At 52.4% G+C, this 24111-nt stretch overlaps 12 protein-coding genes across 12 annotated transcripts; 5 read left to right on the top strand and 7 right to left on the bottom strand.

The window, feature by feature from the left end:
- Positions 1-86: 86 nt before the first annotated feature.
- On the top strand, positions 87-2642 carry P152DRAFT_473426 (uncharacterized protein; the record flags this gene model as incomplete). Its single annotated transcript, XM_033681236.1, has 1 exon — positions 87-2642. The coding sequence occupies one exon, from the start codon at positions 87-89 to the stop codon at positions 2640-2642; it is 2556 nt and encodes an 851-aa protein (XP_033534524.1).
- An 895-nt stretch (positions 2643-3537) lies between these two features.
- P152DRAFT_481779 (uncharacterized protein) lies at positions 3538-4261 on the top strand (the record flags this gene model as incomplete). Its single annotated transcript, XM_033681845.1, has 2 exons — positions 3538-3653; positions 3693-4261. The coding sequence occupies 2 exons, from the start codon at positions 3538-3540 to the stop codon at positions 3964-3966; spliced, it is 390 nt and encodes a 129-aa protein (XP_033534523.1). The 3' UTR covers positions 3967-4261.
- Positions 4262-4360: 99 nt separating this feature from the next.
- On the bottom strand, positions 4361-5812 carry P152DRAFT_481778 (Yip1-domain-containing protein). Its single transcript, XM_033681844.1, has 2 exons — positions 5290-5812; positions 4361-5219 (listed from the first exon to the last, which is right to left on the bottom strand). Exons 1-2 carry the CDS (start codon positions 5647-5649, stop codon positions 4617-4619), a joined length of 963 nt encoding a protein of 320 aa, XP_033534522.1. The 5' UTR covers positions 5650-5812; the 3' UTR covers positions 4361-4616.
- A 298-nt stretch (positions 5813-6110) lies between these two features.
- P152DRAFT_396295 (uncharacterized protein) lies at positions 6111-7154 on the top strand (the record flags this gene model as incomplete). Its single annotated transcript, XM_033676348.1, has 2 exons — positions 6111-6188; positions 6237-7154. 2 exons carry the CDS (start codon positions 6111-6113, stop codon positions 7152-7154), a joined length of 996 nt encoding a protein of 331 aa, XP_033534521.1.
- Positions 7155-8365: 1211 nt separating this feature from the next.
- P152DRAFT_329947 (uncharacterized protein) lies at positions 8366-9362 on the bottom strand. The gene has a single exon (XM_033675259.1). The coding sequence runs from the start codon at positions 9177-9179 to the stop codon at positions 8601-8603; it is 579 nt and encodes a 192-aa protein (XP_033534520.1). The 5' UTR covers positions 9180-9362; the 3' UTR covers positions 8366-8600.
- A 1835-nt stretch (positions 9363-11197) lies between these two features.
- Positions 11198-11662, bottom strand: P152DRAFT_396330 (ankyrin; the record flags this gene model as incomplete). The annotated part of the gene is made up of 1 exon (XM_033676349.1): positions 11198-11662. A coding segment is annotated over one exon (465 nt), but the record flags the coding sequence as incomplete, so codon positions are not given.
- Positions 11663-11878: 216 nt separating this feature from the next.
- P152DRAFT_383327 (uncharacterized protein) lies at positions 11879-13165 on the bottom strand (the record flags this gene model as incomplete). The annotated part of the gene is made up of 1 exon (XM_033675780.1): positions 11879-13165. A coding segment is annotated over one exon (1287 nt), but the record flags the coding sequence as incomplete, so codon positions are not given.
- P152DRAFT_329927 (uncharacterized protein) lies at positions 13152-14564 on the bottom strand. The gene is made up of 2 exons (XM_033675258.1): positions 13226-14564; positions 13152-13167 (listed from the first exon to the last, which is right to left on the bottom strand). Exon 1 carries the CDS (start codon positions 14444-14446, stop codon positions 13385-13387), a length of 1062 nt encoding a protein of 353 aa, XP_033534517.1. The 5' UTR covers positions 14447-14564; the 3' UTR covers positions 13152-13167; positions 13226-13384.
- A 2153-nt stretch (positions 14565-16717) lies between these two features.
- On the bottom strand, positions 16718-18815 carry P152DRAFT_396586 (Nucleotidyltransferase; the record flags this gene model as incomplete). Its single annotated transcript, XM_033676366.1, has 3 exons — positions 16718-17014; positions 17103-18053; positions 18291-18815. 3 exons carry the CDS (start codon positions 18813-18815, stop codon positions 16718-16720), a joined length of 1773 nt encoding a protein of 590 aa, XP_033534516.1.
- Positions 18816-19346: 531 nt separating this feature from the next.
- P152DRAFT_507208 (uncharacterized protein) lies at positions 19347-20587 on the top strand (the record flags this gene model as incomplete). Its single annotated transcript, XM_033682522.1, has 2 exons — positions 19347-19365; positions 19794-20587. 2 exons carry the CDS (start codon positions 19347-19349, stop codon positions 20555-20557), a joined length of 783 nt encoding a protein of 260 aa, XP_033534515.1. The 3' UTR covers positions 20558-20587.
- A 90-nt stretch (positions 20588-20677) lies between these two features.
- P152DRAFT_395968 (DUF636 domain protein) lies at positions 20678-21859 on the bottom strand (the record flags this gene model as incomplete). The annotated part of the gene is made up of 2 exons (XM_033676332.1): positions 20678-21318; positions 21391-21859. 2 exons carry the CDS (start codon positions 21857-21859, stop codon positions 20678-20680), a joined length of 1110 nt encoding a protein of 369 aa, XP_033534514.1.
- Positions 21860-22156: 297 nt separating this feature from the next.
- P152DRAFT_513907 (uncharacterized protein) lies at positions 22157-23243 on the top strand (the record flags this gene model as incomplete). Its single annotated transcript, XM_033682830.1, has 2 exons — positions 22157-22927; positions 23028-23243. The coding sequence occupies 2 exons, from the start codon at positions 22157-22159 to the stop codon at positions 23124-23126; spliced, it is 870 nt and encodes a 289-aa protein (XP_033534513.1). The 3' UTR covers positions 23127-23243.
- Positions 23244-24111: the final 868 nt, after the last annotated feature.

Below are 24111 nucleotides of genomic sequence, written 5' to 3'. Positions count from 1 at the left end.
ACAAGCTCCATTTCAGCGCCGAACTAGAGCGCTGAGATACCCTCCCTCCACCTTAATATTTCTCTCCATTGCTATTCATTGGCCCCATGTCCAACCCTTCCACCCCCTTTCCTGCTCCATCCTGGTCCCGTCAATTCACCATCTCCCACTCCCCCACCTCCCTCCCTGGCGACAAGCTCCTCCTCCCCTCCTCCGCCCTTGAGGAACTCCTGGCCGCTTCTCCGGTGACTACTGGTCCCCAGCGCGGCCCCTCCACTAATGCATTTTCCCGCTGGGATAGTCCGGACCGGTGGGACGCGTTCGAGAGGAGCGTCCAGAGCGGCGAAGCCGGGGGGTATGGCACTATTGGAGAAGAGAGGCAGAGGCAGCTACCGCACCCGCTGACATTTCGAGTGGTGAATCCACGGAATGGGAGGGTGGTGTATGCAGGGGTGAGGGAGTTTAGCGCGGAGGAAGGGACGGTGGTGGTGAGTGGGTTCCTACGCGAAGCGTTGGGGTTACGAGGGGTGGTCAAGAACAAGGAGGCGAGGATAGAAGCGTTGCGAGGGAGAGATGAGAACGTGGAAATGCAAGACAGCGAAGAGGAAGAGGAAGAGGAAGAAGCAGTAACAGTCCACGCCACCTCCGTCCCCAAAGGTACCTACGTCAAATTGCGGCCCCTGGAACCGGGCTACGATCCCGAAGACTGGCGGGCCCTCCTCCAAGAGCATCTTCGGTCCAACTACACCACTCTCACCAAGTCCTCCATTCTCGTCGTTCCTAGTGGTCGACTTGTCGCTGCAACCAATGCCGATTCAAATCAGCGGAGGAAAGTCAGAGAGCAGTTCCGATTTCTCATTGACGAATTGAAGCCCGAGTCCGACGCCATATGCATCGTCGACACGGACCTGGAAGTCGACATCGAGGCTCTGGATGAGGAGCAGGCACGCGAGACGCTACGACGGATCGTCGAGAAGCGGGAGAAGAAAGGGGAAAAAGGCGGAAGCAGTGCAGGTGGAACGTTGGATTTGTTCCGGAAGGTGGAAGGATGGGTGAAAGAGGACGAGTATGTGGACTATGAGATCCCATCGTGGGACAGGAGCCAAGGACTGGAGATCGAATTGGTCGCCAACCTCGGAGTGGAAGACGCCGAAGTCGATTTGCTGATCAGCCCATCTGGAGCGAGGCAAAGAGCAAGGCCACGAGATGATGAATTCGTGTGGGCAGACTTGACCAGTCGCTATCCCAAGCGAATTCGACTGAACCCAACAAACGTCGAGCTGGAGACGGCAGAATCGATATACGTATCTGTATACGCGTACCCCACTTCGTCATCCTCCTATGGGCTGCGAAGCTTTACCATTCGCGTCCTACCCTTCGACTCGAAGTCACAGCAACCTCCAGGGACATCGATTATAGCCGAGAAGACGCCAGCGCAGCCTGGAGAGGAGATATGCCCTAACTGCCAGAACTCGATCCCATCCCGCACGCTCCATCTTCACACGTCGTTCTGCCTCCGCAACAACTGGCGCTGCCCTGATTGCAACCGCGTGTTCCTCAAGAACTCCGAGGAAGCCTCGTCGCACTGGCACTGCGACGTTTCCAGCTGCCCGGTCGTGGACGCGAGCACATCTCCACCAGCATCTGCAAACGGCGACAACATCGTATCAAAGCAGAAACACGATGCATACTACCATGAAGCCACGCGTTGTCCCGCATGCAACGAACGATGCACGTCGGTGTTCGAACTAGCTCGCCACCGCACTTCAACCTGTCCCTACAAAGAGATCCTCTGCCAATTCTGCCACCTCCTCGTCCCCCAGGGCCGCACCATCCCGTCCTCCGACACAACCTACACGACCACCACCGAACCATCCCAACCATACGATCTCCCCGCCACCATCTCCCACGATCTTTCCCACCCCATCCCCGCCACCACCTCCCACGATCTTTCCCACCCCATCTCCCCCACCACCTCCCACGACCCTTCCCTCCCCTCTGCCCCCGCCGCCGAAGTCGCCCTCACCAACCTCACCCCTCACGAACTCTCCGAAGGCTCCCGCACCTCTGACTGCGACATCTGCCACCGTCCCGTGCGTCTCCGTGACCTCTCCACCCACCTCCAACTCCACGCGCTGGACAACGCCGCAAAGCCGCCCCCGACCGTCTGCCGCAACGTGAACTGCGGACGCACCGTTCCGCGCGGTGCGAACGGGATGGGCGCGGAGGTCGGGCTGTGCGATACGTGTTTCGGGCCGCTGTATGTCAGCCAGTATGACCCGGAGCGGAAGGCGCTGAGTCGGAGAGTGGAGAGGCGGTATTTGACGCAGTTGTTGGCGGGGTGTGGAAAGGGGTTTTGCACGAATGAGTTCTGTAAGACGGGACGGGGGAATTTGGGGATACCGGCGATTGGAGGGGCGAAGGATGCGGTGGCGGCGGTGGGGGAGTTTGTGAAGGGGGTGAAGAAGGATGGTGAAGGGGGACCGCTGCATTTCTGTGTAGATGAGGCGAGTCAGGGGAGGAAGAAGGTGGCAGAGGAGAAGGGGAGGGAGGTGAGCGTTGGGGGGTGGAGGATGGAGTGGTGGGTGAAGGCGTTGGAGACGGAGAGGGGAGATGTCAAAGGAGCAGCGAGCTGGTTGGAACGGTTTGCGCCGAGGGGCTAGGTTGGATGCCTGGTCGGACTACATAGAGGTATAGAAGCTAGGAATACGTTTAGTCAGGATGAGATGATATAGATGAGTTTAAACTAAGCTAATAGACTTGGTCTTAAAGAGTACTTCCACAATATAAATCTGAGAAATGCTCGATCAAGATCCCGCCAAGACCTCATCATGTCATACGCGATTTCGGGGCTCTGATTGGCCCATTTTCAAAAGATTGTCCTGACGGGGTTGAATGTTCATCTTAGTCATAGAAAGCTTCCCAACTCCATTCTATGCAACCAGTTTCTACCGTCCTTGTCTCATCCGCATCTATTTGCGCCATAAACCTGTTTGGATCGAATGAAAGCTCTCATCCATAGCAATTTTCCGGAGATATTGGAAACGCCTGGCTATTCAGGACGCGACGTGACCTGAGACATCTCGACGACCTACCAGACAGCATGCACTGATCCCGGAATCTAACATCCATCCGGATATCGAAACCAAATAGCCTGTGAAGCAAATTGCAGATTGGCCCGGTACATTGCGTCAAATTGCGAAGATGAAGTCCATCGGCAATAAATAAAGGATTCGAGATCTGGCAAACAAAGGCCGCGCCTTCATTGTGTTCCCATATCTGAACACGTTGATGCTTGACGCGAACCTCCAAATCCCGCCTAGCAATCCCAACTTAGAGGATATCGTGGGCAACAACTGGCACGACGGTTGGACCAACTCACTGTTCGCCAGGCATCGCGAGCGTCTCCTGGCCACGAGTGTCAAGGCGCGATATGTGGTATCCAAAGTCAAGGAAATGGTTATGCTACAAAGGCAGAGCCAGTCCATGACGACGCTGATCACCCCTTGCACAGACGCCAACGACAAGACCACATGAGCCACCAGTCTGCGAGACCGAATGGTGATCCTGACCGAATTCCTAATCACGGTGTTCATTCTTGCCGATATCTTGGCGGAGCAATTCCCCCATCTGCGCATCAAGACGATGGGTTCGTGGTTGGGCAGCACCAAAAAGTACGATGTCATCTGCAATGAGTTCTAGAACCCCTGCAGAATGCCCATCGACGTGCTCATTAGCACCGTCGGGGTTGCGGGGACCGGAATCACCCTCACGGCCGCGCGATTCATCATGCTCTTGGAACCGCAATCGTGCCCTGTGGCGGAATTACAGGTGCTCGCTCGCATTTGGCGGATCGGACAGCCTTTTCGGACCTTTGCGAAGACCCTCCTCGACCAATCCACTTGCCTGACAAAGACTGCGAAGGACAACGCGGCGTTCAATCAGCTGGTGCAGGAGGTCTTTGATGATGTGTCCAGCGATACCTAGAATGCAGGTGAGTCCGAGTCCGACGCAGTGGTGGTAGTTATGGACACGTACTATTGAGCTTTGACGAGAAATGCTAATCTCTCAGCTACACCCGACACTAGTACAGGTAAGTCCGACCTTTCAGATACGTTCCTGATCTTTTCCATCATTCCTCCAAATTGCCTTATACTCTAATATTCACAAATTGAAAACCCCTGTGACAGTCCTGGGCTTCGCCCAGTCTGTGTTTGTAGCCTTGCGGCCTGAGAAGGACGGATGGGAGCCGCCTGAGAAGGAAGGAGCCGCCTATAGCAAAAGATGTAATAACAGTTCTGAGAAGAGGAGACTTCTTCTTTCTTTTCTTCTTTAACAATTCAACGACGTTACCAGTCAAACAAATCCTTTGCGGTTTGAGATCACGACAACCCCTGCTAGAAATTTCCTTTTCCATAATAGAAGATACAAGTGCTTTCATTCCACTGTTCAATACTCATGTGTACGACTTGGTCATGTAAATCTAAAGTGATTCGCTACCATGTCCACTTCAGTTGATGCTCCTTTTGGTATCCTAGAATCCCGATCAATTCAGGGTTTAAAATCGCTCCGTCCAGCATAGCTACTAGATATGGCAACCCGCTTTCCCTTCGTTCCAGCCACTGATCCTCATAACCTCAACCCGTCCCCGCAGTACCCTTGGCCCCACTCGCACTACTCGCCCCAAAAATCGCCATAATGCCAAAACACATGTAAAACAGTGCTAGCGGATACGCCACCAGTCCCCTCATCCCCTCCATCCTGCCCACCGCCACGAATATCGCGCTCGAGCTATACACGCACCACAGGATCGCCGCGCTCGTGATGATGTACCCCGTGAACGTGCTCATGCTCACCACCACGCCCAACGCGCTCACCAGAACCAACGGCAGCATACAGTACCCCAGCACGCTCGCGCTGCGGGCGTATGTCAGCGTGGACGCGAAGTGCGAGCTGCCGGATTTCGACGGGTCGGGTGTCGGATAGTGGGATGCGGAAGCGGTGTAGGGTGGTTGACCGGTCGTCGAGTCGGTGCTGGGTGGGGGCGACATGAGGGATAATATGACATGTAGCGAGGTGGAACCGAGGAGGGAGAGGCCGTAGATGTAGGAGAAATGCGTCTTGCCCGAGGCGCGGAGGAAGAAGCCGAAGAGGAGGGCGAAGAGGAGGGGGCCGGCGAGGTCGGAGTCGTCCATGAGGTGGTGGGAGATGGGGGCGAAGGGGTTGAGGACAGTGAGGGTCTGCCGTGTTTTACGTTAGTTTTGTTCATTCATCGTATGCCAGCACTAGATTATGTTTGACGCCGCGTACCTTCGTTTTTATATGTCCGAAATTCACTCCCAATTCCTCTAATAATGGCGGCTCTGTTTCGTACCCTTCTGTCGAGAATGCAGCTAGCCATCCTGTTCTTAGACCGCCTTGCTCGCCCATCCGCCCTGATACGCCTGGTGGTGCGCCGAAGGCGGCTCCGCTGAATCCGCTGGAGGATGCGCCATAACTGCTGCCAGGGAACGCGGAGGAGCTCGAACCGCCGGGGTAGGAGGCTTGAAATGGCGTAGAGTGGCCGGAGACGTGGCCGGGTGAAGGTCCTGTGTTGTAGGAGGAGGGGTAGAACTGGAGGTTTTGCGGATTGTTGGAGGAGGAATAGTTGGGAGGGTAATATTGGGACATGGTGTTGATGGTCGAGGGTTGATGGGGGTTGTATGCTCGCTAACTACAGGACAGGAAGGATTGGCATCGTTCTGTCACCGGAGGATCGTTCAGGTTAGTTTAGCAGGTGAGTTGAGACGTCAATGAGGAATGGATATGGATATGCCATATGAAGGCATCAGTGTTTGTTGAAGTTCAGTGTAGTTGGTGGTCGATGTGGCATCAACGCATTCAAGCCACATATCAGCCACATTTGCGGGTAGCTGCGCCACACTTTAAACCCGACAGGGATTGGTTCATTTCATTGAATTGATTTCAACATTTCATTTCATCGATTCTCCTTCTGCGCCGTCACCTTATCCTTCTTTCTTTTCCTTTGTTCCTTCATTACCTCATATCCTCTACCACTAATATCCCATATTCCGATTCTTCCATTCGCGAGATCCCCTTCTAATTGCTATATTCCTGTTCATTTCTACATCATGGGCTGGTTTTGGGCCGACGAGGCTTCCGCGCCGGTGGCCACTCCAGCAAAGATTCGGACAGATACGTCCCCTCCGGTATGTACAGACTATCAACTTGTCGCATGCACTGCTAACAATGTCTAGCCTGGTTGTCCCATGCATAAGAAACCATCCGTACCAAAGCCTGCCGCTCCTCCATCCACCGAGTCCTCATGTCCATACACTCCTCCTGATCGAACCTCGCCTTCGGGCTCAACACCCCTCTCCTCCATGCCTATTCCTCCCACTCCTTCAGAACCTGAACAAAAGACATCCTCTCTCTCCAAACTCAACCCTCTAAACTGGATGCCCTATCATCTTTCCTCCGAACGCGCCCCGAATCAAACGGTCGCTCTTCCAATCAATCGTGAAACCTCCTCTATTCCGAAAGGCGATCCAGGCACCGGCAACTGGGAATACCCCTCCCCACAGCAAATGTACAATGCTATGTTGCGAAAAGGCTTCACCGACACCCCCGCCGACGCCGTCGAATCGATGGTCGCGGTCCACAATTTCCTAAACGAAGGCGCATGGGACGAGATCCTGGACTGGGAGCGGCGGTTCGCTCGTGGCTGGCTCCCCGGCGTCCAGCAATGTTTCCGTGGCGGAGCAGCCATCAGCGAGGAACTCTGGGACGAGAACAAAGACGGCGCCGTCCCCCGACTCACACGATTCATGGGCCGCCCCGAGGACCTCACGCCCAAGGCGCAGATGATGCAGTGGGCGTCCCAGGTGGCGCCGGGGCAGTTCAGCGGCGAGGCCCCGTTCGATCGACATGATTGGTTCATCACGAGAGAAATGAAAGACGGGACGACGAAGGAGGTGAGGTATGTCATTGATTACTATGAGGGAGCGCCGGAGGAGAATGGGATGCCGGTGTTTTTCTTGGATGTCAGACCGGCTGTGGATACACCTAGCGCCGCAGTCATGCGAATGATGCGGTGGAGCGGTGATGTGTGGTGGAAGGCGAGTGGTGGTGAAGCAAGGTTAAACGCAACAAAGAACGAAAAAGAGGTGGATTGATTGTCCCTTTGAACAATGCATTGTTCAGAGGTGCGTTGGATGACTATTGGTATGATGATAAGATGCAAAAGTAGTTAAATGGAGATGGTGAAGTCTCACTGCACATAGACTTTTCTCCCCTCTAGCCTGGTCATGTTCGAGCGGTGCTCGCGGCGTTTTGAAACGGATGTATACGATGGTCTTGTCTCTCTTCTCTTCATGGGTTATTATGTCAATTCATTGTTTTTGGTCAGAAATTTGGAGTCAGCGCTACAAGTTCTTGTTCATAGTCACATAGCATGTCACCTATTTAGTCTATGTCAGATCTTTCTTATGAGAAGGACATATTCCATTCTATTACTACGCCGCCTGAGTCCTAGGAAAAACCTCGAAGATGGCAAAACCTAAGAATAAAGTAGTAGTTTTGCTCCGCCCTAGGAAAATCCTTTCGGGTGACAAAATCTAGGGAACCGATGCAGTTCTGCTCCGGCCTAGGAAAAATCTCGAAGGTGACAAAACCTAGGAAATCAAAGCAATTACCCAGCCCTAGGGAAAACCTCGAAGGTAATAAATCCTAAGGAAACCAAAGCAATGGTTGTACATGGCCAAAAACAAAACCACTGACCAAAAACAGGGGATCTGCTCTTTATAGGGATTGGCAGATCGAAAGGGTACCAGGACAGGTTTCGGGGTTGGTAACGATTTGCTCTTATTGAAAATTGCAAGATCGAACAGAGAATCAGGATGGGTTCTGGTCCAGCTCAAGCAGGGCAGGATCGATATTCATGTCTTTCCCTTCCACAAGGGCAGGCTCAATATTCACATCTGCCTGGACGTCAAGGAGGTTGATGAATTCGTCCATGGCTCCGAAACCGTTGTCGGGATTGGGGTCACCGCTGGACGGATCGGCCTCCAGAGCCTCTAGGGCGTCCGCTATCGTATAGTAGTCAATCCCTGCCTGTCCCCATACACCAGCGAGCGTCGGCATGCCCATCATCGTTGGTTGGATGGTCGGGTGGTCGACGAGAGGTAATGGAATACCATACGTCTGTCCCCAGTATTGTACCGCGTCGGCGTTCCAGGGCACTTGCGACAATGGAATTTCCTTGCGCAAGAGGAAGCCGTCCTCGAAAACAAGACGGTCCTATGCGGTTGGTCCTTCCACTGGGGCATTGATGATCGTTTTGCAGACAAGACACAGCCTACAGAGCGGCACGTTTCCAGGGCGCTCATGACACCTCGGGCACGGAACCTCGAACTGGCCGTTGATATCGACTGCTGTCAGTTCATGCTCCGCCCTTAGCCTCCCCAAATTCTCCCACCACTCGATCCTGCACCACGAACAGATACAGCTATCTTTCGGGATCAGCGGGCACTGACAGTTAACCACGCTTTGCATTTTGGGGTCCCAAATGCCAGGGGTCCTTGCAGCACACTCGAGGCAGCAGTTGACGGTTGCGCCTTGATCTAGACCGTGGCGAGCCAAGGGGGAAACTCGAGGTCTTTGACCGCAGCGGATCGGCCCACGCAAGAGTAGCAGAGAGACCTGCCACAGTTGTTAGTGCACTGCACCGTACCTGTCAGGGGCAACACTTCGGGATGGATACCACTGTCGACTTCAGCGCAGGCAGGGTAGTGGCCGAAGTGACCATGCCACTTTGTACAGAGCGTCGTGTCCGTAGTACCCAAGAGCCTCACCACCGTCTCCTCAAGACGTCCAAGCTCAACCAGTCGACCGAGCGGATTCGACACGTACTCGCGCAAGCTGTCGATGGTGCTCCGCTTTCGATTGCCGACGCCGTAGTGCAGCTGGGACCAGTTGTTCCGAAGAATCTGGACCACCCAACTCGCATTGAGAATGTAATCCCCACCACGGTAGACATATGCATCCACCGGAGGATGTTGCAGAATGAATGCAACCCATAGAGCAAACTCTACGAACCGCGGTGATGGAAGTTCGCCGTCAATGGGGATGATGCTGATGTCCGCACGAGCAGTTTCCCATGCTTCACCGAAATTGACCGGTTCGTCGATTGCCACCGCCATCCCCGCCCCTATCACGCCCTAGTCGGCCATCTTGCTACTTGTTGTCTGAGACCCCTTGGATGTTGTTTTTGGTAAGATGATTGTCTGCAGTCTTGATGATCTGAATAATCGTCTTTACTTTGATTTTTGACTAATGACGGAAAAGGAAACGCGAAATCGGGCGTGCGGAGCCTGGTATTTCCGTCCAACACGCAAAGATATTATACAGTGGACTAGTCCAATGTGTTCCAGACGTTGTTTTGTCAATCTGTGTGCACATCTAGTGAATTCTGAGTATCAGTCGATTCAGTGTTAGGAACAAGGCCATTATGCCACCCTGGTCAGTCTGGAATAAATCAACCAATAAAATGGTTCGTAGGATGATTATACCCCTGGCAGTATGAGTTTCAACATTGGACTCTCTTTGTTCCACCCATACACACCTGTTACACACACCAATTCCTTCCCTCGTGGCCGATTCCGTGGGTCAAGATGTCGAAAAGGAGGCGCTGGAACTACTCTACAGTCACTAATTAACGAAATTTGCTTCCTCCTGCGAACTCCAGACATTCTCATTGCACCGCCTCCTTTACGCCTTGGTGTTTGCGTCTGCTGCAGTTGGGTTAGCGTAAATTGCGATACAAGTGGCCCTTCGTTATAGACACCGTTTCAAACCCTCACCTTCACATGACCCTGATTCCAGCCCTTGCGCCCCATTACCTGCCTCGCTAATTCTTACCTTCTATGCCGCTTCACGTTGAACATTTCTCCTTATTCAGAAATTCTCCTAGACTTACTGATACCTCTAACTTTGCGAGTTATATCCCTGCTATTGTCAACTAAAACGTCGAATACTCTCGGTTTCCTCTCCTCAACGCCTCATTGCCTCGCAAATTTGAAACCATGCGACTCCGAGACGGTTTAGATGTAACGTGTGCTGTGAACAGCTTTCTTTATTGTCATGCTAAAGTGGAAAAGAAAAGGAAGTCGCGCTAGGCACATTGGATAGTAGTATTTCCAAGTCTGCGAGTCAGGTTATCCTCCTCTAAACCATGTCCAAATAGAAACAATGGGGAACATTCCACGGGCCTGAGACCATCACAATGATCACTCAAATTGCATGCCCCAAATTATGGGAAGCTTCGAGAAGGTGTGAGATATACTGACCTAGATCCACTTTTCTCACCTTAAATACACTCTTTCCCCTTGAACTCTCTATGAAATAGAGACCTAGAAATAAATATCATGAAAAGTCTCTATACACTGTTAAAGAGCATCGGCCAACTTTTTCATTTAGCACCCTGGGCCAGCAGCAGCTCGACCAGCTCCTTGGTGCCTCCATACGTTGCTGCTGCTGCTGCTGCTGCTTGGAGCGCGGTGCCGTAGTGCCCGCCTTGCGCGTTGATATCGGCGCCCTGGGCCAGTAGCAGTTCGACCACCTCCTTGTTGTCTCCAAACGCTGCTGCTTGAAGCGCGCTGCCGTAGCGCCCGCCTTGCGCATTGATATCGGCGCCCTGGGCCAGTAGCAGTTCGACCACCTCCTTGTTGCCTCCAAACCTTACTGCTGCTGCTTGAAGCGCGTTGCCGTAGTGCCCGCCTTGCGCGTTGATATCGGCGCCCTGGGCCAGTAGCAGTTCGACCACCTCCTTGTTGTCTCCATACGCTGCTGCTTGGAGCACGTTGTCGTACTCCCCGCCTTGCGCATTGATATCGGCGCCCTGGGCCAGTAGCAGTTCGACCACCTCCTTGTTGCCTCCATACGCTGCTGCTTGGAGCACGTTGCCGTAGTGCCCGCCTTGCGCGTTGATATCGGCGCCCTGGGCCAGTAGCAATTCGACCACCTCCTTGTTGCCTCCAAACGCTGCTGCTTGGAGCGCGTTGCCGCACTTCCCGCCTTGCGCGTTGATATCGGCGCCCTGGGCCAGCAGCAGTTCGACCACCTCCTTGTTGCCTCCCAACCTTACTACTGCTGCTTGGAGCGCGGTGCCGTAGTGCCCGCCTTGCGCGTTGACATCGGCGCCCTGGGCCAGTAGCAGTTCGACCACCTTCTTGTTGCCTCTATACGCTGCTGCTTGAAGCGCGTTGCCGTACTCCCCGCCTTGCACATTGATATCGGCGCCCTGGGCCAGTAGCAGTTCGACCACCTCCTTGTTGCCTCTATACCCTGCCGCTTGGAGCGCGTTGCCGTACCTCCCGCCTTGCGCATTGATATCGGCGCCCTGGGCCAGTAGCAGTTCGACTACCTCCTTGTTGCCTCCAAACCCTGCTGCTGCTGCTGCTTGGAGCGCGTTGCCGTGCACCCCGCCTTGCGCGTTGATATCGGCGCCCTGGGCCAGCAGCAGTTCGACCACCTCCTTGTTGCCTCCAAGCCCTACTGCTGCTGCTTGGAGCGCGTTGCCGTAGCGCCCGCATTGCGCGTTGATGTTGGCGCCCTCGGCCAGGACATATCGGAGTAGATGTTGATAACCACGAAGTGATAACGTGTAGACTAATTCCGCACCCATATGATCGCCCGAATATGGATACTCACTCTCACCGCCAGTCGCACTAAGAAATTTTTTCCACCACTTAAACCACTCCTTATACTTTTGAAGCCACTGTACAATGGTCTCTGCGATGACACCTTCTGATAGAGCCATGTCGGCATGGTAAAGTATATGCCTCGCCGCATACCCCAGGAAAGGATGGTTGTCGTTCAGCTCCTTCATTTTCTTCATGCCTGTGCCTGTAGTGTCCACTCGCTCAATATATGACCAGCAGCACGCCCACAATCGGCCATGGCTGGCGCTGATAGGTTCCGGTCCCAGCGTCTGGTCTAGTTTCTGCAGCCTCTGGTTTCGAAGAAGGAAGTCGTTGACCGATAGATGAATGAATTGCACCGATGCTTCATATCCTTTTCGAACTTCGATCAGGCCCCTAGACGACGAAGTGATACGTCGCTGGAAAATTTCTCTGGCGAACTTGGATCGGTTCCATTTGTCTATCGTCTTCGGAGCTATTTCGGTCATCACGGCGAGGAAGAGCTCTTCAGGCTTCAGCAGCCTCTGACAGAGCAGCACCCATTGAAGCATGAGTGTTGTCTCGGCCTTATCTTCACTGTCTTTTCTTAAGAGGTTGCCGAACACCTCCTCGAGGTCGCTCGGTACCTCCTCTAGCGTCTTACGCATGGCTTCAATGCGGCCCTCATCGTAGGCTTTGTTAAGTAGAGAGACTACAATAACAACCCACATGAAAATTCCGTTCGCTCTTCTCCGGATCTCGTCCTCGATATCTTCTAAATCCTCTATATCGTCGTCGTCGTCCTCTTTCGTCAATCTTTCCTTGATATATCTCGCTATATCTTCTTGGTGATCTTCACTCTTTTCCACCGTCAACTCAAGACTCCTCTTCATTCTAACACTGGGATAGTGACGACTCGAGAGACAAATCCTCAGAGGAGCGCCAAATCCAACAGCATGGATGCTTAGCAACTCCAGAAAACCAACTACGTCTCGCACATCTGCCTCGTTGCACTCGTCCAGCGCGTCAACGAGAAGCACGAGAGGCTTAGATTTCCACAGCCTGATTTCCGAGAGTATAAACTCCTTCAGTTCTGACTGTCGCCACACCCAATCTCCTGTGTGTATTCTCTGCTTCTCGCGAAAGATAGAGGCGAAATGCTCGTATAGCAGAGCTTCTTTATCAACGAGCTGGTAGACAATCGATCGAAGCATGCCGAGAGGAGTCTTCTCGAGAATGGCGCCTCGAGCGTTGAAGAAATACGCTACAATCAAGTGGTCGACGGAAGTCTTTTCGAGATGGCCTAAAGTATGCTTCATCAACGTCGACTTCCCCGCTCCCGGCTTGCCCTTGATCCAAAGCACTCCGTTATGATTTTGTAGGTCAGTACGGTCCCGCCACTTCTTATATTCGGTGGTAGTAAAAATCCAGTCACATGTATTTGGATGGGCGGCGGCTATGTCTTGCCGCCGAGCGTGGATGTTGCTAAAGCATAGGGAGCGGAGACAGGCTGTGACGCGTTAACCATCAAAGTTCGGATGGACATCTGGATAGAGGTTGGCACTAACCGTCCACTTCCTTTTGGGGTCTTTCAGCTTTATCGGCTTCTTGACCTTGGAAGGGAGAGGGATATACTGTTTTAGATTAGCGCCTCATAGCACGATAACATATACCTGTTCTATTTACTGGTATAGATAGACGTATTCGACACTAGGACACATCCGACGCTACTTACGGTTCGGCCTGGTCGATCCTCCTGCTGCTGATTGCTCGGGGTCTTCCAGCAGCCGCTGTAAGTAAGGAACAAGATCTGTATAGCTTGTGCCAAATTGTAATCGCACAAGAGGCTTAACATTGAGAGGATCTCCGGTCCGAACTAATAGACAATGTCGATTTAGGATATTGTTCTGATGTTCACACGCCCATTTCAACAGAGCACTGAAATTTGGGTCTTCCAATCCAGATCCGCAGCCAACGAACAGGATGGTGCAAGTATTCCAAAGCGTCTTCAGCAGCTTCTGAACGTCATCTGACGTTTTGATCTTGTAGTAGTCAGTCGTGTCTAGGATAACGTCGGTAGGGTCATGGAAGCTGCCATGGACATGGACAACACCACGTATATCTCTGTTCTGGAACTTCAGAAGTTCCTCATGGTTTGTCCGCCTAATACGGGGCAGATTACAATGGCCTTCCTCAAGAAGATCATCGTAGTTTGTTGTGAGCAATTGAGCTCCTTTATCGTGGAATGACTTCAGAACATTCAAGATGTCAGCATGCCTGACTTGTTCAGAGAGCCCGCTAAATGTATCATGCAACCAGGTAGGCAGATGACCGGCGTCTTCCAAAAAATCTTTCAGTATTCCAGCAGCTTGTAGCAGTTCCTTGGGCTGAGACTTAGAGTCTTGAAGTATGTCGCGTGCAAACCTTAAACTGCGATGGTCCTCTTCAACATGACCATCTGCAACGAGATAGTTGAGTCCATTTTGTATCAAGCCTTTCCACGACAATTCACCAAGCATGTCGCCTGACCTAGTCGCCGTGGCATTCAGTGTTACTCCGGCCCCAACCATAATAACAAGTCTTTTATTGTTCAAAGCATCTCTGATTCGATCGAGACGTATGAGCTCGATTGTCGTCGTCAGTGGCGAGGTTGCGTGTTGCTGTGGAGGAGTAGTGGCCAGTTGGGTCCCATCGTTATCATCAACTATCTTTCTTCTCTTTTCTGCAACTTGATGGGTTTGAGTTTCTGATTCCCTCTTTGGCATCGTTGGAGAATACTGGCTGACCATTAAGGCACGGCCGAACTCAAAACCCTGGTAGGAGAGATCTGACTCCCGCGGACAATCGATTTTCGTGATATCTGATCGGTTGCGGGTCGCTATCGCTGAAGCCTGATAGTCTCGGACTTATCAAAAGCGATGCTAAGCGCTCAGCATCGGTAAAGTGGAAATTCGCGGTTCGCTGAAGGCAGCTCCTGGCAATCTAAGACTTCGAGAAGGGAAGGAGATGTGAGGCAGATGGTGATATGATAATCTGTACTGAGTATTGCGGAGTAGTGTGGAAGTTGTTGAGGAGCAAGGCTTGTGCGACGGAACGGTGTTTCGACATCGTCGCTTTCTGCAGCACCATCGAGCTTTACGGCGCGGCGCAAAGCGCAGCCTCGCTGCACTGTTCGATCTGAATGTCCAGCTCTGGCAAGGGACCACGCAGATGCTCCGAGCCAGCAATGCACCTGACCAGGTCTCCCACACGTCGTCTGTTTTAGCCTTGTTGCCCAAGGGCCAAGGCTACAGCCTATTCCGTACAGCTATGGCGAATCAGCGCATCCCTCACAGGCGAGAAGAAAGGCTAAGGCATATAATCCGATCTCTATGGAATACTCCCTAACTATGGAAAGAGGTATCCGTATTGTTTTAGCCAAAGTTGACTCAAGTTTATATGGACCCACTACGGGGGTCCGGACTATGTACTCACTCTACTAACTACTAAGTTAGTTAACTAACTTAACTTAGTTAACTATTATTAACTTAACTAAGTGATCGGCGTGGCTAACCGCGTCCCAGTGTCCCACAATACTGTTCAACGCAAGTATCAAGAATGCATGAAAGCTTTGCATTATTGATTGAATCGCCCTCTCTCTAATTATCTGACCGTCGTCTTCGATAGCTGCTCACAATCGGAGCCACCTTCCGAAGATAGCAAACGGGCTGCCAGCAATTGAATGGGTCTGCACCACGCCATGACCCCAAGGCAAGAATTGGCGAGACAGGCAATGGCGGTGCAAGAGTTCGAATCAGACTAAATAATAATTAGAATGCAACCAAAGTATACGAAATATTATGCGCTAATCCCGTAATCCATTTACAGATAGTTAAAGCAAACGCCACAGCGTAATAGAGGCGGTGCACTGAGAACTTCTAGAGTCCCCAAGGGAAGAAGCCAATTTTGCTAATGGCTGTACAGGATACACTGTATGAAAAATTTGCTCAGTGACCAGCATGTTGCTCAACCGATGTCGACACAAATTCCCTCCCCCCAGCCATGCATAAAGCGCGACTGGGCTGAGAAAAAGGGTGTCTCCTACCCACCTCACTTCTCTCCACCACAGCTACCCGGGTCGTTTTACGTGAGAAACACCGGTCCCATGGCAGGCGAGACAGCGAGGCGTGAGATGGAGGAGACACGGTGCTCGAGCGAGCTGAGATTTTCTTTGCTGGGAGGTGGTTAGTGTTAACGTAGTCGGGCAGGTCAAGGCGCGGATGGTCCGTTATTGGGAGAATCAATGGATATGGGAGTTTGCAGGTGAAACTGTGGAGCTGGTAGGTTGAGGGGATGAGGATCTAAGCAAGGTTAGCTGAAAGTTCCAGATCTACGAAGAGAATGGAGGACAGGAGATAGAAGCGGCTCGACGTACCTGGGATGCAAACGGAGCGCTAGTGCGACGCTGCGAGAGTAAGCATGCTCTGGCGAATGGTCATCATCATTCCAATTGACTTCTCACCCACAGAAGACTTAATCACAACAACCTAAGACCCTCCAGAGAGCGAAAGAAGCTGAAGTGAAGAAGACTCAGAGTCGAACCAGGCGAAAGTTCGAAACAGAAAGGAAGATCAAGTAGCACGGGGGAGGTTGACTGAGAACTTGGAATTTTAGAAAAGCAATCAGGAGGGCACTCCAGGGAAGAAACTCGGAGGAAGTTGGAACCGCGTAATTCAGCCCGTCATCCAGCTGTTGGTATAGCAATACTCCGTATGTCGTCCGCCCCGTGATGGCCCATATAGCAACGCCTTCTTTAGCGTTCAACACCCCGCCCACCCGTAACCATTTATCCGATAATTCGTGCATCCGTGAGGTTCTCCCATCTAATGACTGTCATGCGAAACATCGAAACCGCAGTCGAAAGGTGCCCAGGAGGCGCCGGTACATCCAAAGTGACTCGCAGACCGCGTCAAGGACACAGGTCTTCACCGTTGCCGAAGCACATACAGTGATATTAGCACATCCACTGGTGGTCACAGAAGTCCACCGCCTAGAAAATTTCCAGGGGGAAACTATCCGCCCTAACGCCTCCCCCTTCTGTCCCACGTATCCTCCAAATGATCTCTCTGGGTTTCGAACGTGATATAATTCCCGGCGAGGACCACGCCAAGGATGCTCTGGCCCTTCCGCTCGCTCATGGGCATGCTCCGCAGCTCGTCCATGCGATCCTCAAGGGCTCCATGAGCGGCGCGGAAGGCGGCGAAGATCGTCGAGATACGACTGGAGCCGCCCGAGATGTCGTTAGTCGGGTTGTTGGGATCGATGATGGTGAGGCGCTCGGGTTTGATTTTGGCGTTACCGCCGAGGATGAGGTTGTTCTGGAGGGTGTCAATACGGACTGCGGGGAGCGATGGCAGGTGCAGGCGATTGGTGAAAGGAAAACGATGGGAGCAGAAGGTAACTTACCTTTGAGATGTACATAGGAGGCCGCATCTGGATAGCAGTGCTAGTTACGTCGAAATCGCGGCCGTAGAAATCAAAGAAGTCCATCAGGAGCTCACCAAGACACTGCTCGGGGATGATTTCCTTCGAGAGGATCTTCGGGTGCAACTTGAGCCAGCTGTAGACTAGGCAGGAGATGCTAAAGCCCCCGATGCCACCATTGACGACCTCGTTCAATCCTCGCATCTTCAGGAATTGCTTGATGATGGCAACAAAGACATTTAAGATCGGGAACTCGGTGGCCCAATCCTGATACGTTCGGATCGCTACGACGCCGCTGAGATTCTCGAAAGAAATGTCAACATTGAGCCTTGTGTACGGGTCCACGTACTTGATAATCGGCACCCGAGCCTTCGCGATGATCTGATTTTCAGTATGAGAAGCCAATCCAGCTCGCGTCAGCGTCCGAAAGAATTGGTACATCTTTTTGTAGTTGTTCATCACGAAGGCGCGGTTGCCTGTCTGTTCGAATGTCTTGGACACCACAACGATGTCCATGTCGCCAGTGGGAAGGTAAGTTCCTTGCGCGAACGATCCGAAGCATTTGACATCACAAGGCAAACCACTATTCTTCTGGACGTGCTTACGAAGACGGTTTACGAGGTCTTCCCGAAGAGACTGCTCGAATACGCATGGCTTGACATGGTCGTAGAAATCGACCATCTCAAGATGGAGCCACTCCACCATGCGGTCGATATTGGAGTGATCAGTGGCCCTGGTGCACCAAGGAGTTCCAGCCGATCCACGAGGGATCCACCACTCGGGTAGCACAGCCGCCACATGCGTATGCTTTCGCTTCTTACCAGTATGGAGTGGCGTTACATCAGGGACCTGTGCTTTCTGCTTTCCTCGCTTGGCACCAGTTGCGGCCTTGATTTCTCGACCGGGGAAGGCAGGTTTGGTAGGGACATCATTCTGCCCTGGCCAATTTGAAGGTAAAGGAGGCTCATATTCCTCTTCTTCATCCTCATCTTCGAAGTCTCGGAAGTTCTGCCGGGCCTCTTGCCTGCGGTCCTTGAATGTATCCTTGGTTGGTTGAATTTGGATGCTGAGGGACGCCGCAGAAGGAATGGTTCGTGGACCAGTTGGAGGCGGCGGCCTTGGAGGAAGGCCGTGAACAGGAGGTGGGGGAGGTGGGGGAGGCGGGGATACCGGAGCCTTCCATCCCTCGTCCTCATCGTCGAAATTCAGCGAGATGAAATCCGCATTCTGTGAGACTTCATTTCTACCGGCCTGCTCATTCTCCACGGCGATTTTCGCCTTGCGGATCAGATGCACCACATCCTTGCGTTTCCCCTGCGCCGTCGCGTCAGGCGGTGGGAGGGAAGTGTACGGATCCGGATTGGACCATTTCGGTTTGGTGGGTTCTTCGGAGAGCTTAACCCTCTTCTTCGACGGCTGGTCCTGCTTCAGGTCTGCGACATCTCCGCTATCCGAGTCGAACTCCATCGACGCCTCGGACTCGGACAGATTATCTACATTGCGGAACGACGCAGGGCCGCCGGCCATTCCCGTCAAGCGCTCCGGGGTAGTCTCGCGCTTCGTGGTCATCAGCGCGCGTCGATCCGCGGAGAACCTCGGCCGCCCACCAAAATTCGGACGGGCTGCTCGGGACTGGTTGTGCCTCCTGCCATCGTCATATCGGCGCCTGTGGGAATTTGGGTCAGACGGTTCCATCGGCGCGAACGTCTGCTGTTGGATCGATTCGAAGGTGAACTGGAAGCCATCATTATGGTTCCCAAAGTCGTGTGCAGAACCGGCATTCGGACGATAGTTATCGGTTCGCGGTCGTCGACTCTCATTGGTGACGCGATCTTCAAGGCTTGGTCGGTAACTGCTCTGGAAGTTGGAGGACTGTGAAGGACGGTAGTTATCCGATGCTGCGGCTCCCCGGACTTGAAAGCTTTGTTGTTGGCCGATGTCGTTGTTGCTCATGTTGTTGTTGGCCTTCTTGGGCTTTCCTTGCGGTTTCTGGGTCTTCTTCTTTCCACGCTTCTTAGGATGAGGATTGTTGTCTCGCGCACCTGTGGGAGCTTTCCGAGGAGGGCGATAAGAATCTGCCATAGTGATGATTTCAGGGAATTCCGTAGAGCTGAAGGAAGACGCTGTGATGATCAGGTGACGATGTTCTGATGGTTGGTGTGCGCTGGTGCCTTGAGCGACTTCCTTTTCGAAATTCTGGATGAAGTCGCAATCACCTGCGCTGCAATGGCGAACTTCAAGTCTCGTGTGCGGGAATGTCAACCGAAGAACGTCAAGAACTTAGCTTCAAGATGACTTTCATCGCAGATTATTATCGACAATGAATCCTTCGTAGATATACCTTCGGAGGAGTACTTGTTGAAAGGAAATTCCACGTTTACAAGTGGTTTAGTGGTTATCGTGGAACAGTGAATCGTTTCTGTCAAAATCTCAAAGTTGATTCGCGCATCACGTGCCTTTGGTCTATACTCTGTGGCGTCACAGTCGGCGATCTTTTAAACCAAATAAAGTCCACAGAAAATCCACTAAAGTGGGATATTGAACGAAACAGCTGTCCAGACGATTGCTTTGCTCCCTAATCCCTATTACCTACCGGCTACCGCTTCTATCTCGATCTTCGTTACATAACCTTTCCCTCCATTTCCCAAGTCCCACACCCATACCTCAATGGAGCTCCTCGCCTCTCCGACCTCCACCTTGAAACCCCCTCCACACGTCCTACATATTTCGAATTTACCATTCCTCCATCATGTCCATATCTAGCTCTCTTAGGGGACATCGGATTGGCGTCCGACATCGGCCTTTTTGAATTTCTCTCGCAGCAACTCAAACAATTCGAAATTATCTTTTTTGTAATTGGAAACCATGAAGCATATGACACTAGCTATACCACAGCCAAATCTGCATTCCACTCTTTTTCGCAGAGCATTTCCCGCCGCCGCAGATCCGATCCATCACTGGGCTGCTTCATATTCCTTGACCAAAGACGGTTCGACATCAGTCATAATGTAACTATCCTAGGTTGCACGTTATTCTCTGCCATATCTCCCGAGCAAGCGCAATCTGTGCAATTATTCGTCAGCGACTTTGAGTGGGTCGAGGATTGGACTGTGGAGGACCATAAGGCCGCACATGCTTCCGAACTCGCTTGGTTGAATGAGCAGTTTCTGCATATTAGCAAGTCGGAACCGCACAAGGAGATTATCATATTCACACACTACAGTCCTACAACTTCTCCTGAAGCAAATGATCCGCGTCATCTAAAAGATGCATCTGGTGTGCGTTCGGCGTTTATGACAGATCTCTCTGCTGAGCCATGCTGGACCGCACCAGCGGTGAAGTTATGGGCGTTTGGGCATACAGAGGCTAAACTTTGGCGACAAAACAAGGGCGTTCTTGTTGGGCCTGCTTTTAACTGTGGCGTCAGCATACGGTAGTAGGCAGAGAGTAGTTTGCTTCAACTGGACTGAAAACTTCCGCCCACAACTATATTAACTACTTGACAACACAGTAATAGTGCGAGTGGGTTGGCAACGGTTACGATGATGATATTATCATTAGGGAATCATAGATACTAAGCTTAGTCGCTTACCCCATCCTTCTAACCCTCTCGTCAGGTCATAAACGAGGCCCGGATTAGCACCCTCCTCGCAGAAACTAACTCGATCCGTCACCCATTCCAACCAAGTTTCAGCTCTCGCACCCTCAGGGGCACGAAGGATCCCTACTGCGACGTCAATGATGTACGGGCGGTTATATGACTCCCAAAAGATATTCGCTCCGCACCCTCCACAGAACCTACGAAAAACCCTATCCGAACTACTAAAGCTCTGCAGCAGACCCGTACCAAACTCTCGTCCCACTTCATATTTCCTCCAAATCGGCGGCTCGCTTGCGTCCCTTAGTTCCGGGACCATGATGTTTCCTGCGGGCACGAACGCCCACTCGACAATCTCGAACCCCGCAGCGCGCCGACATGAGTCGCACGCACAAGTACCTGCTGTGTATCTCCGTCCGTCGTTCGACAGCCACCACGGCTTGCCATCGGGATTCTTCGCCGACTTCTCGGAATTATATGGCACCAGCAAGTCTGGAAAGTCGGCCGTGCCGTCATGTACACACGACTCGGAGTCTGGTCTAGAGATAGCGAACTCCACCCCGCCACAGTAACAGCGGGCAAACAACATCCCGGTGTCATCTTCTCTTTCTGAAGGTTTATCTTTCTCGTCGCCCAATGACCTTTGTGACCAACCCCTTGACGCTGGCGGACTACTATTAGCACCTCTCATCCACCTCTCCGCACTCTTTCCATTAAGGTCTGAGATCCAATCCGATGCCCCTCCGTCCTCAGTATCCTCGATCCACATATGCCCGACATGTTTGACAATAGACATCGGTGGCCTATCAGGGTCCACAGCTAGACCAGCAAGCAGCCCCGTCGCGATCTCAAAGTGCCCGTCATCGTCGTATTCGAGATACATATGCGTTCCGCATGTCGTGCAGAAATATCGCGTGAGAATGTCCGAGGAGCGATAGGCCGTGAGGGCAGAGAGGTCGGGTCTAGGGGTTTGCGAGAGCGGTGGGTAGCGGGCGTAGGAGCTGCAGAGGCAGCCAGAAATGTGGCGGGAAATGTTGCAGTGGCAGAGGTAGGTTTGGAGTGGGAGGGAAGATGAGGGGAGCGAGATGGTCGAGGCAGAGGAGCCGCAGAGGCACTGGATGCGGAGAAGGGAGGTCGACATGTTTGATCTGGACCGGAGATTCGGAATGTTGATGATTGGTCGTATCTGGATGAGAAGGTATTAATCAATTAAATTGATGCCATGAGCTGGTTTATTATTGTTTCCAGATCATGGCTAGGCCGGGAACTCGTTCTAGAATATGATGATGTCAAGGATACAAGGTCTGCTTTAATGGATGCCGCCTTTCACGATACACAAACTGGCTCATTATCGGGAGCAGGGCCTCGCCCTCAGTCAAAGTATCAACATACTTCGACCCGTGTACTCAGCTAATTATGACAAGCTACACTTCACACCATGGAGACCCTCAGCCCACATTTGCGAGCCCTCCACGAACTCTCCGAAAGCATCAGGGCAAACGACCAATATATCCCTGAAAAATATCCCCCGCATTTCTCCCAGGACGACCCCCTCCTCGTTTCCTACAAGCTCACCCTTACCACCTACTACTTCACCCAACACACCTTCATCAAGCGGCAGAACCACCCCGATGAGATCGGGAACAACATCTACGGGGACTCCATAGTGGTGCTCTTAGTCCCCGAACGACTACGTAACGAAGCTGCCACGTTGAAGCTTATCGCCGCGGAGACAACCATCCCCGTGCCGACCCTATTGGGTATATACGAGGAAAACGGGCTAGTGCATCTCAAAACGTCCTTGGCTCCGAACGATGCGATATTGCTGGACGACGTGGACCCCGCTGATCAAGAGACCGCCATCACAGAAGTTGACAAGCAAATCCAGTCGACCATCCTCCCCCAACTTCGTGACCTTCGCCGCAACTTCGTAGGGAGCGTCGACGTTAATCTGCCAGTGATCCCCACAGCCTCACTATATAGCCCACGCAATCATCAGGCATGGCCGCGAATGGAAAGGGATGCCGAAGTATATAATCTCTGCCACAATGACCTTGGACCTCACAACATATTCGTGGATCCTTTGACGTTCGAGATCGTGAGAGTTATTGACTGGGAGTACGCTGGGTTCTTCCCAGCGAAATTTGAGATCCCGCTTTGGAGAGAGGCAGATCAGCGGCGTCGGCATCAGATGATGCGCGACGCTAAGGTACAGCAGATGGGGTTCTTTCAGTCTGCTACGATGGCGGATTCGAAGGGGTTTGATGGAGAGGACACGCCTTGTGGATCTAATGGATAATGACTTCAAGAAGTCCGGCTTAGTGGGCACTGATGGGCTGTATCATGAGGCGAAGTACGGTCTGGATCATCAAGCTATCCCCAAGGGAAAGTTTGCGTCCTTCGCATAGAAACCTACATATCTAGTTATCACTAAAATAGTTAGTAATTACAGGTATCATGGAGTCCAGAGTGTTGCTCTACCACTGAACGTCTATCGTTTACAGTCTGTCAAGGCTTCCTCTGTGTGGGCGTTAGGGTCGAAGGCATGTCCATCGATGAGATAACAGATTCATATAACCGCCACGCATGGGGCGGAAGCACGGAAGAGATCGGACACCGAGCTCCCAAGCCATCAAACTACTGAACCTGTGACCCGATCTGCATCGCGGAAACCCCGCAAGTGCGACGACCAGCACCTCGTACGACACGATGCGCACGCAGCCCCAGCCAAGGATATCAGCCCAGCGCAGGTACGTACCTCCAGTATCTAACAGCAGCGATGGAACGAAGGAATGTCCCCTCTTCCTGTCACAGATTCAGTGGACTGACTTCCTTGCTCTTCCAATCTGCTAATCCGCTCATCCACCCACGCCTGCGCAGCCTATAGCTCACCCGTCTGACCCTCCATCATCGTCCTCACCCGCGTTAACTTGCTCACCCCGCCAGCGTTGACACACGGCGTCGCTCCATCTACCCAAATCAAAACGTGCTCACGTCGCGCTATTCCGGTCGAGCGGGCCGTTCCCATGTCGGAATTGAACGGTCCCAAGCGCCCCAAGCATTGCGGCAGCGGTGGTTTGGACTCTGTATCTCGTGAGAACAGTCAATGTGAACCCCAATGTGGTTGCTAGGCTGCCGCACAAGTGCCGCGAGTGATTTGTGCGTGTGAGCAAGCTGAGAGAGGCGCCTCAAATTCTCAATAGACCCATTTATCAGTAAGATCCGATCCGCTGATTGGTTCGATCCTTTCGAAGTGGGGTTTAGCCTTGTCAGGTGTGAGGGGCAAGCAGCATCGCCTTTGTTTATTTAAAGGACAGAAACCCCGCGTTCCGATAGCGTATCTGATGTCAGACCTCACCACCTGCACACCTACAAACCTCAATCACAATAGCA

The sequence above is a fragment of the Eremomyces bilateralis genome (assembly GCF_010015585.1).
Source record: "Eremomyces bilateralis CBS 781.70 unplaced genomic scaffold P152scaffold_8, whole genome shotgun sequence".
In the NCBI taxonomy this organism is placed as follows: Eukaryota; Fungi; Ascomycota; class Dothideomycetes; order Eremomycetales; family Eremomycetaceae; genus Eremomyces; species Eremomyces bilateralis.
Note: the sequence above shows the minus strand (reverse complement) of the source record. Positions and strands in the feature narration are given on the sequence as shown.